Source organism: Schistocerca nitens, chromosome 12, assembly GCF_023898315.1.
Source record: "Schistocerca nitens isolate TAMUIC-IGC-003100 chromosome 12, iqSchNite1.1, whole genome shotgun sequence".
NCBI classification, from domain to species: domain Eukaryota; kingdom Metazoa; phylum Arthropoda; class Insecta; order Orthoptera; family Acrididae; genus Schistocerca; species Schistocerca nitens.
Window position 1 is genome coordinate 41,939,018 of NC_064625.1, and position 13,549 is coordinate 41,952,566.

At 43.9% G+C, this 13,549-nt stretch overlaps 1 protein-coding gene across 6 annotated transcripts in view; it reads left to right on the top strand.

Moving 5' to 3' along the window:
- Positions 1-13,549, top strand: part of LOC126215053 (bifunctional purine biosynthesis protein ATIC) — a 102,504-nt gene that overhangs the window by 40,036 nt on the left and 48,919 nt on the right. For all 6 annotated transcript variants that reach the window (XM_049941698.1, XM_049941699.1, XM_049941696.1 and 3 more), the window contains exon 6: positions 12,208-12,544. In XM_049941698.1, coding sequence (XP_049797655.1) covers positions 12,208-12,544 — 337 coding nt within the window. The remainder of the gene's footprint in view (positions 1-12,207; positions 12,545-13,549) is intronic.

Below are 13,549 nucleotides of genomic sequence, written 5' to 3' on the forward strand. Positions count from 1 at the left end.
CTTGCTGTAGTGAAGAAAGGGCGTGTATTGCTGACAGCTGCTTATCATTGATAATGTCCTTTTTCTTTTTACAATTTCTGCTATTCTCCCTCCCCCCCCCTCCCCCCCACACACACACACAATTGAGCAACAGTGAAGTGATAAGAGGTGTATATATATATAAAGATATTGTCCTAAGCTAATTGCTTTGAAGTGTAACACACTTTATAATCCATTGAAATATCTGAATAATATAGACGAATGATTATCGACAACAAAATTATCACTAAATGTATTAAACAGCTGGCATGTGTTTTTTGGTGATAAATATATTCTTAAATGTTAAACTGTTTTCATCGAGAGGGAGAGAGAGGGGGGGGGGACGAGAGAGAGAGAGAGAGAGAGAGAGAGAGAGAGAGAGAGAGAGAGAGAGAATGGTTTTATTGTCAGATGCAGCAACATTTGAGGCAGACTACAATTGTCTATTCTGCTCCTTGATTTATCTGTGTTGGTATGACTGCACTGCTGTAAATATAAAACTGGCATAAAAAAGACTTAATAACAAAGAATCGATGCACAAGACACTAGAATCATTCAATTCTGATACTAGTAGAGTCCTAGAGAAACGGTGATTCTTTGAATTGTGGATTGGAATTGCCACATTATACATCCCTAATTAAAATCTTTATGATTACCCTTTTTGTCAATGTAATTCCAGTGATTCTAAGTAAATATTAGTGCTATTGCTATAATTACATGTAGTAGATGATACTTTGAGTGAGTGGCCGGTGATGTCAGGTAAGTCATGCAATTCTGTGAATTATTTAGTTATTTGGAATTGGCAACAATGGTCTGTCTGTCTGATAGGCATTGAATTCTATGTGGTTGAGTGAGAAGCAAAGTAACTTCAGGCTTGTCTTACTTAAAGTGTTACAGGTATCATTTGTAGTGAGATCGCTGAAGCAACCTCAAACATGAATCCATTATTGTCAAAGTTTCAAAGCCTGAACCACTTTCTGTTAAGTTTGTAATAACTATAAGGGGCATTCAAAAAGAAGTGAGCTGGAGCCATAATGACAGAAACCAATACCTGTATGTTAGAAGTATTAACCCTGGCTGTTGAGACACTTGTCACACTGTTACACAAGGTGGTGAATGGCTGTCTCATAAAATTCCCGGGGCTGCGATGATAACCAGTTCTGCAAATACAGCAGGATGTTTGTCATCAGAGATGAATCTCTTGCCCCTAAAAATTGCGTAATTGCAGGGAGAGAGGTCCGGACAGTATGGAGGATGGCTGAGAACCTCCCATCTGCAGGAGTGCCGTGACTGTGTTGGCTGTATATGAGGCTTTGCATTGTCGTGGAGCAGAATGATCCCACGGGTGAGATTGCATGATCATTTTGATTCAATTGTTTGGTGAAGGATGGTCAATGTTTGAGAGTGATGCTGGGAATTCACTTTTGTCCCATGCTGCAGGAAGAGAATCGGAAGGGGGCCATCTTGGTCAAAGGAGGTCCAGCTGTACGTGCAGAACTGGTTAACATCGCAGCCCCGGGAATTTTATCAGACAGCCGTTCACCACCTTGTATCACATTGGGACAAGTGTCTCAACAGCCAGGGTCGATACTTCCAACATACAGGTGCTGGTTTCTGTAATTATGCCTCTGGCTCGTTCCTTTGTGAACGCCCCTTATACAAGCAATGGCCGCAATCACAAATGTTTTACAGAAGCGTGGGCCAGAAAAGTTTCTGGTGGTGATAGGTGACAGTGCTGCAAACAAGACAGCTGCATTGAATTGGGTGAAAGATTAAGTTCCTTCTCATTGTTCCACTTGGATTCCTAGCTCATCCCCATAGGTGCCATCTCCCCTTTCGCAACCTGAGTCTGACATCTTATTTATGGATGTGACCCCATCCTTGTCACTGACAGAGTGACATGATCACCTCTTGGCTTTTTATGTCTGTCCCTCCAGGTAGGCCACTTCCTTATGTTGAACTGTCTACCTTAATACAGCAACTCCTGCCCCTGTTTCTCTTCCTTTGGGACTTCAGTGCCCAGCACCCACTGTGGGGGAAGTGCCACTTAAATGGGTAGGGGTCTCCTAATTGACCAACTTACTGCAGACTTCAATTTGTGTCTCCTCAATGATGGGCCCTCTGCCCATTTCAGTGCCGCGCATGGCACCTTTACTGCTATCGATCTCACGATTTCCTTATCTGCTTTCGTGGCTTCCCTACAGTGGTCATCCCATGATGATCTTTGTGACAGTGACCACATTCCAGTGATCCCCCCTGCTGCCGCCAGGCAGGCAGGCCCCCACGCTGGGCATTCCACAAAACCAATTGGCCTTTATGTACGTCTGCTGTGCACTTCCACACCTCCCTCTCGAATTGCATTGATGCGGTCGTGAACTATTCTTCGTGCTGCTGGCATTGCTGTCCCCCCTATCTACAGGTCTCCCATGTCATTGGCCAGTACAGTGGTGGACCAAGGATGCAGCAATTGCCGTCCAGGACCAGCGACATGCGCTGCAGTGATTTAAACGACACCCTTTACAGACCAACCTCCTCGCTTTTAAGTATCCCTGTGCTAAGGCCTCATTAATCAGAGTAATAAGGAATGCTGGGATCGCTTCGTTTCCACCCTAGGGATTTATGCTTCTTTGTCCATGTTTGGTCCAAGCTCCATAGCCTTCTGGGCTGCCAGTGACAGTCAACTGTCCAGGGTCTTAACCTCCAAGGTGCTATTTGCACTGATCCATTGGTCCTTGCAGAACACCTTGCACCACTCTTTGTGATGGCATCATCATCCTGTACGTTTTTGTGCCAGAAATGCCGAGTTGAACAGACCCCCCCCCCCCCCCCTCTGTTTCAGCCTGCAACGTGCTGAACCCTATAATGAACTCTTCACTGAATTGGAATTCTTGCAGGCTCTTACCTCTTCACGAGGCACAGCCCCATGCACAGATTCCATCTACAAACAGATGATCCGACATTTGGACATTCCCCAGAGGCAACGTCTCCTCAGAGTCTTCAACCACATTTGGCTCAAGAGTGCTTTCCTGTCGCAATGATGAGACAGTATACTTATCCCCGTCCTTAAGCCTGGGAAGAACCTAACGTCTCTCGACAGCTATCACCCAATTAGCCTGATGAATGTACTTTGTAAACTGCTCGAGGGGTTGGTTAGCTTCAGATTATGTTGGTTACTCGAGTCTCAGGGCCTTTTGTCTCCATATCAGTGTGGCTTCCACAAAGGACAATCTCCAATACACCATTTAGACTGGAAACAGTAATGTGACAGGCTTTTACTAACCATGGTCTTTTTCCATCTACATAAAGGCGTATGTCATGGCTTGGGCACATTTTAGTTACCATCCATGACTGGTGCTTCCGTGGCCCCCTTCAGATTTTTACCCGCGAGTTTTTTATCTCACTGGCTCTTCCGGGTTTGAGTTGGCTCTTCACTCAGTGCTCATCAGATTCAAAATAGTGGTATCCCACAGGGTTCTGTGTTAAACGTCACACTCTTGCTCCTAGCTGTCAATGGGCTTGTAACCTCTGTTGAGCGTGTGGTTACCCTGGTGTTGTACGTCGACGATTTTTGTATATGGTGCTGCTCCCGCTCAGCAGCTTCTGCTGAGTACTGGCTCCAAGGCACCATCCAATGGGCCTCTGCGTAGGCCATCTCCCACGGCCTCCAGTTTTCTCCCTCCAAAACGCAGGTTATGCATTTTTGTCATTGACTCACAGTAAGCGCCGATACAGAACTTTATTTAAGTAACCAGATCCTCGATGTTGAAGCACAGTCCTGTTTCTTGGGCCTTATTTGTGGTAAGAGGCTGACGTGGCTGCCCCATATTCGCCACCTAAAGACTACATGCATGCGGAAGCTTAATGCTCTCCGCCAGTGGCCCAAACATCTTGGAGTCCAGACCACACCACTCTACTTCATCTGCACTGTGCTCTGGTCTTGTCCAGATTAGATTATGGCAGTCAGGTTTATGACTCGGTGGCTGCTTCCACTCTGCAAATACTTGACACTGTTCACCATTGTGGGGTGTGTCTGGCTATTGGTGCCTTTCATACTAGTACCGTTGACAGTCTCCTCACAGAAGCAGGGATTATGGCAGTCAGGTTTATGACTCGGTGGCTGCTTCCACTCTGCAAATACTTGACACTGTTCACCATTGTGGGGTGTGTCTGGCTATTGGTGCCTTTCATACTAGTACCATTGACAGTCTCCTCACAGAAGCAGGGATTCCCCTTCTACAAATATAACAGAGCCAACTACTGGTTTCTTACACAATTGCCATTCGCCAATTCCCTGACCATGGGTGTTGATTGCCAGTTGGTATGTCTCACTTCCCCCTGTCAGAATCTCCATTTCCACTCACTAGAATGCACCCCATGTGTTTCCTCCCACACCCCACCTTGGATGGTGCCTAGACACGGATTAGGACCGACCTATTCCAGGGTCCCAAGGTCTGTGTCACCCCTGTGGTTTTCCGGCATCTTTTATGTGCCATGCTTGCAGAGTTACAGGATGCCACCATCTTTTACACTGATGGTTCTAAAACAACAGATGAGGTGGAATATACTTCCATGTCTCCTACTGGCTTAGAACACCATTTATTGCCGGCATCATGTAGTGTGTTCACAGCTGAGCTTCTAGCCATTCACAGAGCCCTCCACTTAGTTTCTCAGACCTCTGTGCACCGTGTTTTAATTTGTACTGACTCAATGAGCAGCCTGCAGGCTATTGACCGATGCTACTCTCACCACCCTTTGGTCTCTGCTATCCATGGCCTTCTCCCTGCCCTCGGCCACGCTGCCAGCTCAGTAGTCTTTCTCTGGGTCCCAAGTCATGGGGGCATCCCAGTGAATGAACTGGCTGACCGTTTGGCCAAAGAAGCATATGCTTACCCCCCCCCCCCCCCCCCCCCCTTCTCGTCACAATTCTCGTTGTGGATATGCGGAACTGCTAAATCTCTCTTTGGTGGAATGCCATCTGGTGTGCTACTGCTCATGGTAATGAACTCCACACAGTGAAGGAGTCCATTGCAGTTTGCCTCTTTCTTCCATTCCTCTCGGAAGGAATCCACTGTTTTATGCTGTCTACACTTTGGTCATACCTGGCGCACCTATTGTTTCCTCCTGCATAACAAACCATCCCCACAATGTGGTTGTGGAGCCAGACTGATAGTATCCCACATATTGGTGGAATGTCCCCTTCTTTTGTGCCTTTGTGCTAAGTATAGCCTTCCAGATTCCTTAATTTTAATATTAGCAGATGATTCACAGATGGTTGAACTGATCCTCAGTTTCCTCCATGAAAGTGGTTTTTATTTCCACATACAAGATGTAGGAGTGGGGCAGGGTGGTTGTGGTTGGGACCTCTCTTCATGTCTTCTTGGTGTGGGACCCCATGACTACTCCGCATGGAAGATTGCTCTTTTTTCCGGTTTAGATTTGGGCTCACCTTTTATGCCTTTTACTGTGTGTGTTTTAACTTCATTATTTTATGATTTGACTCCCCTTTACCGGATCTGTCCACTTTTAGCAGACCCTCTTTCTTCTGTGAGTAACTTTGGAATCGTGGGATTGATGACCTTGCCATTTGGTCCCATAAACCCTCTCACCTTGCCATTTGGTCCCATAAACCCTCTCAGTAATCAATCCATCAATCAGTCAGTCAATCAGTGGAGCAGGAACATGACCTAAGCCTGTCGATCCCAAGAAAAAAGTCCATATTGAACAGTCCAAGCAAAGTGAGAAAGGAACCCAGTAGTCAGTGAGGAATAAGATTCAGGAGAGTAGGAGGCAGAGTCAGAACTTCATGACTCTTCTTCAACTTATAAGGATCAAGCAGCTGACTGAGAACAATTTCTTAATTTTTTGCAGTAGTATAGTGTAAGTAAAAATACCACCTACAGGCTAGCTACTCAACATAAACTATACTTTACTTCAAAAATTAGTTTTAAGCTTGAATGTTGTTTTCATTTTTATTATGTACTACCCCAAGAATTGACCTCATTAAAAATGTAAATAGTTATGTTTACAGTCCAATTTATTTCCCCTAATAATGCTCCCCTAACTCCCAAGCAACTATTTGAACTTGGTTACCCACTCCCTGAAAAGCAGTGTTGCAAAACACCTTTTCCAGTACAAAATATCATGTAAAATTTTTTTATAAGGGCCACTTGTCAATTAATCTTTAAAATGCATAAATGCCAGGACATTATGAACTTTGGGCATCTGCCCACGGATTTATCCTAGGCATCTGCCCCAACTTATAAATGCTCAGGCTTTTTGCATCAGTAGTTATATAACATTGTTGATCTGACTTATTTTCAAAACACTCACAGATATGTGTTTATGTTCACCCCCTCCCCCTACACACACACACACACACACACACACACACACACACACACACACACACACACACGTATGTGCTATCCTTCATTTGCAAGACTTGGGTCAGCAGCCTCATGTGTCAGTGAAGGCAACTGAGAGAGAAACGAGCAGCAGAAACATTTTTTATGTACAAACACGTCACTCCACATTTTGTCTGCACATGTGCATTACTTATCCAAAATATTCTTTTGCACCTGTATTTCCAAGCCATCTTTTACTGTGTGGAGGAGGATACCTTGTGTATCACTGTCACATTCCCCTTTCCTGTGGAAGTTGCAAATTGTGCGCAGGAAGAAGATTTGCTGGTAAGAATATGTGTGAGCTCAGATCTCTCTGATTTTATCTTTAGTCGTTTTGCAAGATATACGTAGGAGGAAGCAATATATTGGCTGGTTCTTCTAGGTATGTACGCTCTAATAATTTTAATGGCAAACAACACGACAGTGTAAAACACCCGTCTTGCAGTGTGTCACTGGAGCTGGGTGAGCATCCCTGTGATGCTTTTGTGCTTGTCAGATGAAACTGTGGTGAAACTTGTTCTTCTTTGGGTCCTCCCTATTTCCTGTATAAATCCAAGCCAATACAGTTCGAAGACTGATAATCTTCTCAAATGTTGTTCAAATGAGGGTTTCTTAAACTGTTTCCTTTGTGAGTGGACTACATTTCCTCTGTATTCTTTCAATAACTCTCACTCTATCGTCTGCCTTTCCCCTGCAGTTTGTTTTACATAGTTGTTTTTCCCTAAATTGGTCTGCACACATACTCCTAGATGTTTAATGGCTATCACAGCTTCCAGAGCCTGTTAGGCACTTGAGTAATAGTACATAACGTGTCTTTTCTTCTATTGATGTACAATACATTTTTTTTTAAAGTTATATATCAACTGTCAAGAGCTGCTAGTAAATAATTCTTTACCCAGAACTAGTTTCACTCTTCAGATTCTTACCAGGTATCCTAATTACTAAGTGCAAGAAAAGAAACACATTTCATATTTAACTGTCAATGAGCACAATCAGATGTCAAATAAGTAATTTTGTCACTTATAATAGTCAACATACCACTATTGAAGCTTTGGCATCAAGTAACATAAAACTTGTCCTCCATAACAGAAATTAAAAGTATAAAACATCCTGCTGTCATTATGAATCAAGACACAAAGGAATTAAAGATATTAGCTGCCGGTGGGCATTGATTTATATAAATGGGGAAGAGTTGAAAATTTATGCCAGAATGGGATTTGAACCTGTCTCTCCTGCTTACTAATATGGCTCTAAGCACTATGGGACTTAACATCTGAGGTCATCAGTCCCCTAGACTTAGAACTACTTAAACCTGACTAACCTAAGGACATCACAGACATCCATGTCCGAGGCAGGATTCGAACCTGCGACTGTAGCAGCAGCGCTGTTCCGGACTGAAGCACCTAGAACCGCTCGGCCACAGTGGCCGGCCTCCTGCTTACTAGACAGATCCACTGACCACTGTGCCATCCGGATACAGTGGTTAACACAACTGCATGGATGGACTATCCCAGCATGTCTTCCATCAGACCCAAATTCTCAACATATCCACACACTACTGATGTAGTGCCTCTTACCAATTATCCTCATTACTCGTGGCATTTTGCTGATTCCCGTAGGCATTTGAGGTTGGTGTGCGTCTGCAGTGAAGAGATAATTTGCCTTCCTCATCTTAATTATATATGTGGGGTGTCTGTTCTTTTGGACATGTCTGAAAGAATGGAAACAACTTATATGATCCTTTCTGTGCATATGCATACAAAGCTTGAACTCTTATGGGAATTGGCGAAATGCCACACGTAATGAGGATAATGGGTAAGGGACACTACATCAGTAGTTTGTGGATAAATTGAGAATTTGGGTCTGACAGGAGGTGTGCTAGGGTAATCCATGCAGCTGTGTTAACCACTGTGTCCGGATGGTATAGTGGTCAGTGCATCTGCCTAACAGGCAGGAGACCTGGGTCTGAATCCTGGTCTGGCACAAATTTTTGAGTTTGCCCATGGCAGCTAATGTCTTTAATTTCTTTGTGCCTTCGGAAAGTAATGGGGGCTGACAGCATTCATATGTGGAACAAAATACTTAATACAATGCGTTTGTACAGTGTCAAGAATGAAGTGTACCAAACACTATTACTCTTTGTTTACGTGCTACAGACTGGTTCTAACATTTTGTGTGGATGCACTCTACATACTGGTGGTTACACAACTGATTTATGTTTACAAGTCCAACCAAAGATAATAAAGTGTAGTACACAGTATGTCTCCATGCCTCAACATTTACGCTACAGTCCTTCAGATTATAAATGTTTTATATCATATGTAACTATGAGAATTTGTGACAGTTACATAGGTAAAACTTATGATATAGAAGTCATATGCAGTAGTGTGTTGTATGTACTACAATAAGGTAAGTGTTCAATCAGTTTAATAAGTAATGGGTTCTATTTATGCATTCTCACCTATGTGAAATAATGTAAACTGTATATTCTATATGAAAGTCTTTTATTTTACAGCATTCTTTGAGGGGAACAATACACTCCAGTTTTAACATTAGTCGTGTATGAGCGGGTACATTTATACGTGTGACACACACTTGGTTTATAATTTCACTCCCCTACATATGGGATTTTACAGCTTAGTATAAAATGCTGTTTTCAGGACCAAGTAATAACTTAAATAATTTCTCGATTGATGAAGTTCTGGGAGTGCCGCTTGTTAGCAGTTCTCCTCCTCTTCTAGTTTTTCTGCTGTGAAATATCCAGCTAACCTGCTTTATCGAGTAAATATGGGAATATTCTCCAGCTCCATACATATCGTTTGTGGGGTCCTCAGAGATAATAGTAGACTAGTTATAGCACGCACAGGATGATTTGAGCAATCATTGTTCCTGTGCTCCATATGAAAATGGAAAGGGAGATAACTCTAATGTGTTGTACAATAGGAAGTATTCTCTCCCATGCACTTCAGTGGTGTGTGGGAGGTTAATGTAGATCTTTGAGCAACCAGTAAACCCATGAACTGAGCCAGTCCATGTTTGCTTACAGTATCAACCGAACAAATGCCACGTGGGTAGTAAACGTTTGCAAGCCCTCTGCTACAGACATAGCTGGTGATGGACTCTGGTGATAAGTGTTACACCACATTGACAGGGTCACTCTATCATATATGAGAATAGATTACTGAATGTGCCAGATGCCACAATACAGACTGTTAACATAGACATGAGAGTGCATCAACAACGTTTTTAGTACTAGAACCCAGTGTGTTGTCCTCGACAGCATGTGTTCATCAGAGACAAGGGGATCATTAGGAGTGTCCCAGGCAAGTGTGATAGGGCTGCTCTTGTTCTCTATATATACTTAAAAGATGGGGCAGGTGGATTGGCAGCAATCTGCCTCTGTATGCCAATGGTGCTGCAATTTATGGTAAAATATTATCATTGAGTGAATGTTGGATGATACAGGGTGACTTGACCAGATTTTCCATTTTGTGTCTTGTATGGCAAGTTGCTATAAATGTGGGTTAACTAACTTGAAATAGATAAGTAGGAAACAGAATTGTGTAGAGTGATGTAATGCTTCACACAGTCAGCATGCTAAGTAAATATGTAGGTATAACATTGCAAAGTGACATGAAATGTAACAAGCACATAAGTTAGGCTGCAGAAAAGGCATCTCATCTCTAAAGGAGACCATAAACAGAATATTTGTGCAACAATACGTGAGCAACCCACCACATACAGACAACTTGGACATCCCATTCCTGAGTACTGCTCACGTGTTAGTGAGACTCCAAACCAATTCAGAGGCATGCTGATAGATTTGTTACTTTCAGATTCAATTAAGACAAGTATTGTGCAAATGCTCCTTATATTCAAATGGGAATCCCATGAGGGAACAAGATGTTATTTTCGCAAAACACTGATAAGCAAGTTTAGAGAACCAGCATTTGCAGCAGATTGCAGATAGGTCCTACTGCCACCAACATAAATCTCACATCTTGCGTACGGGCTGTGAAGACAAGACAAGAAATTGGGGTTTGTACCGAAACATATAGACATTAATTTTCTTCCTTTAATCCATTGGTGGTCCGCCTCTCGTGGTAGCGCTCTCGCTTCCCGAGCAAGGGGTCCTGGGTTCAATTCCCGTTGGGGTCAGGGATTTTACTGGCCCTGAGATGACTGGGTGTTGTAGTGCTGTCTTCATCATCATCATTCATCCCCATTAAGGTTGGAGGAAGGCAACACAAACCACCTCCATTAGGACCTTGCCTAGTACCGTTGTGTGGGTCTCCTGCATTGTTCCCCTACACTCTATCAAGAAGCTTGGGAGTTCATTTCCACGAGTAGCATTGATGTAAGGTACCCCACTGTCCCAAAAAGATGATACAGACGCCCGAATTTCAAGGGTGTCGTAGTCCAGTGAGTGGATGGCACAGTTGGGTGTTAGGCCACTGAATTGTCGTGAGGTAGTGGACAAGTGTAACATTGATGTTCCATGCATCATTGTCAAATGCTTCGTGTTATTTGTTTGACGTACAGAAGTCCACACTCACATGGGAGAGTGCTCTGTATTGCCACACTGTCCTTCACATAACTAAACAGAATGGACTTTGATGGTGACAGGCAAAACATCCTGTTGTTTGTGCTTAGGATTTAACTGATTTTGGAGGACAGTCTCCGAGCATAGGATAGGAAGACCAAAGATTGAAATCTTCAAATTAACGGCTTTGTCGTCGGTAGCCCTTTGTCACCCTTGGTGGCCAACTCCTGTATTGAAGATTCTGAGGCAGTCACTGCACTCTGCAAGCTTATCAGGCTGTATGCTGAGAAAAGGTGAAGGTACATGCATAGCATTTCTGGTAATTTATGAATTAAATCTCAGACAGAAACTGCCTTACTCCATTACACAGTATGGAAATTTTTTGCTGCTATTTACAGTAGGAATACCTATGACAGGTGCTAGTTGCAGTTGACTGTGTAAGTGTACCATGTCTGCCAGGGCATAATTCTTTCCTAGCCCAGTAGACAATGGTTATTGTAGTGTAGATATGCAAGGTTTTGGATTTGCATGCCTTTTCATATAGCAGTGATTCATTGGGGGCGAGCAGAAGCAGTCAGAATGGCTGTGATTGGAAGGGGGGCGGGGGAGATGAAGCACAAAAACTGGGAAAGAGGGAGAGGACTTTGCAGGATAGTTGTTAGCTTCTGGGAAAGGAGGGTGGAGGGAGGGGAGAGAGAGAGAAAGGGTACGTGAGACTGGAGCGAGAGCAGGTAGAATGTCTAGGCAGGTCGAGGAGAGGGACTAGTGTAGGTTCAGTCCAGGGTTGTCACAGTTAGGTGGTAGTTGTTTGTGCTCACAGACAGCCTGTTATTGATCATTTCCACATAGAATGCTGCACAGTGGCTGCAGGTAATTTACTAGGCCGAATGGCTTCTGTCATGAATGGCCCAACTCGTGATGGGATAGGCGACGCCTGTAACAGAATTGGAGTAGCTGGTGCTGGTATGATGAATAGGACAGGTCTTGCATCTGGGTCGTCTACAGCGATAAGAGCCATGGAGCAAAAGGATTGGGTGCAGGGGTGGGATAGAAACGTACCAGGATATTGTGCAATGCCATTGGGCAGCAGAATACCACAGTGAGAGATAACTGTATGTGAATTCCACCCCAAAAATTAATAGATTCTGATTGCCTCAATTAATCTCGTGGCTACAAATAAGGCGAATGTGGGACGGAAGATTGAGGCAGTATGTCAGGATTGTTGCCTTTCTGTTCCTGCAGGCAGCACCTGGCACTGAAGGCATTCACGCACACAGCGCAGTATGACGATGCCATCTCCGACTACTTCCGGCGGCAGTTCAGCAGTGGGCAGGGCCAGCTGACACTGCGCTACGGCACCAACCCTCACCAGAAGCCGGCGCAGCTGTTTACGACACGGGGTGCACTGCCACTGCGTGTTGCCAACGGTTCCCCTGGCTATATCAACTTGTGCGACGCACTAAATGGCTGGCAGCTGGTGCGCGAACTGGACAGGGCGCTCGGGCTGCCGGCGGCCACTTCGTTCAAGCACGTCAGCCCTGCAGGGGCGGCAGTGGGTGTCCCACTCACCAAAGATGAGGTGGGTTGCTTTGTTAATGTGCGTTACTCTGTTACACTTAAACTGAGGTGACAAAAGTCATGGGACAGTAATATGCATGTATACAGATGGCAATAGTGTCACGGACACAAGGTATAAAAAGGCAGTGCATTGGCGGAGCTGTCATTTATATTAAAGTGATTCGTGTGAAAAGCTATATGATGTTGTTATGGCCACACGATCGAGAATTAACAGACTTTAGACATGGAATGGTGTTTGGAGCTAAACATGTGGAATGTTCCATTTTGGAAATCATTAGGAAATTCGGTATTAGGAGATACACAGTACCGAGAGTGTGACAAGAATACTAAATTTCAGGTGTTACTTATCACCGAGGAGAATGCAGTTGTGACGCTCTTTTCTTAATGATAAAGAGCAGTGGTATTTGCGAGAAGTTGTCTGTACTAACAGACAAGCAACACTGCATGAAATAATCGCAGAAATCAATGTGGGGCATACAATGAATGTATCCCTCGGGACAGTGTGACAGAATTTGGCATTACTGAGCTATGGCAGCGGATCATTGACATGAGTGTCATTGGTAACAGCATGATGCTGCATGCAGCACCTCTCCTGGCAGATGACTGGAAAACTGTGGGTCAGATGAGTCTCAATTTCAGTTGCTAAGAGCTGATGATAGTGTTTGAGTATGACAGACCCCATGAAACTGTGGACCCAATTTGTCAACAATGCACTGTGCAAACTGGTTGTTACTCCATAATTGTTTACGCGGTGTTTATATGGAATGGACTGGTTCCTCTGGTCCAACTGAACTGATCACTGACAGGAAATGGTAATGTTCTGCTACTTGGAGACCATCTACAGCCATTCATGGACTTTGTTCCCAAACAATGATGTAATTTTTATGGATGACAATTAACTATGTCAGTGGGCAACAGTTACTCGCAGTTGATTTAAAGAACATTGTGAACAATATGAGCAAATGATTTGGCTACCCATTTAACATTTATGGGCTATAATCAAGAG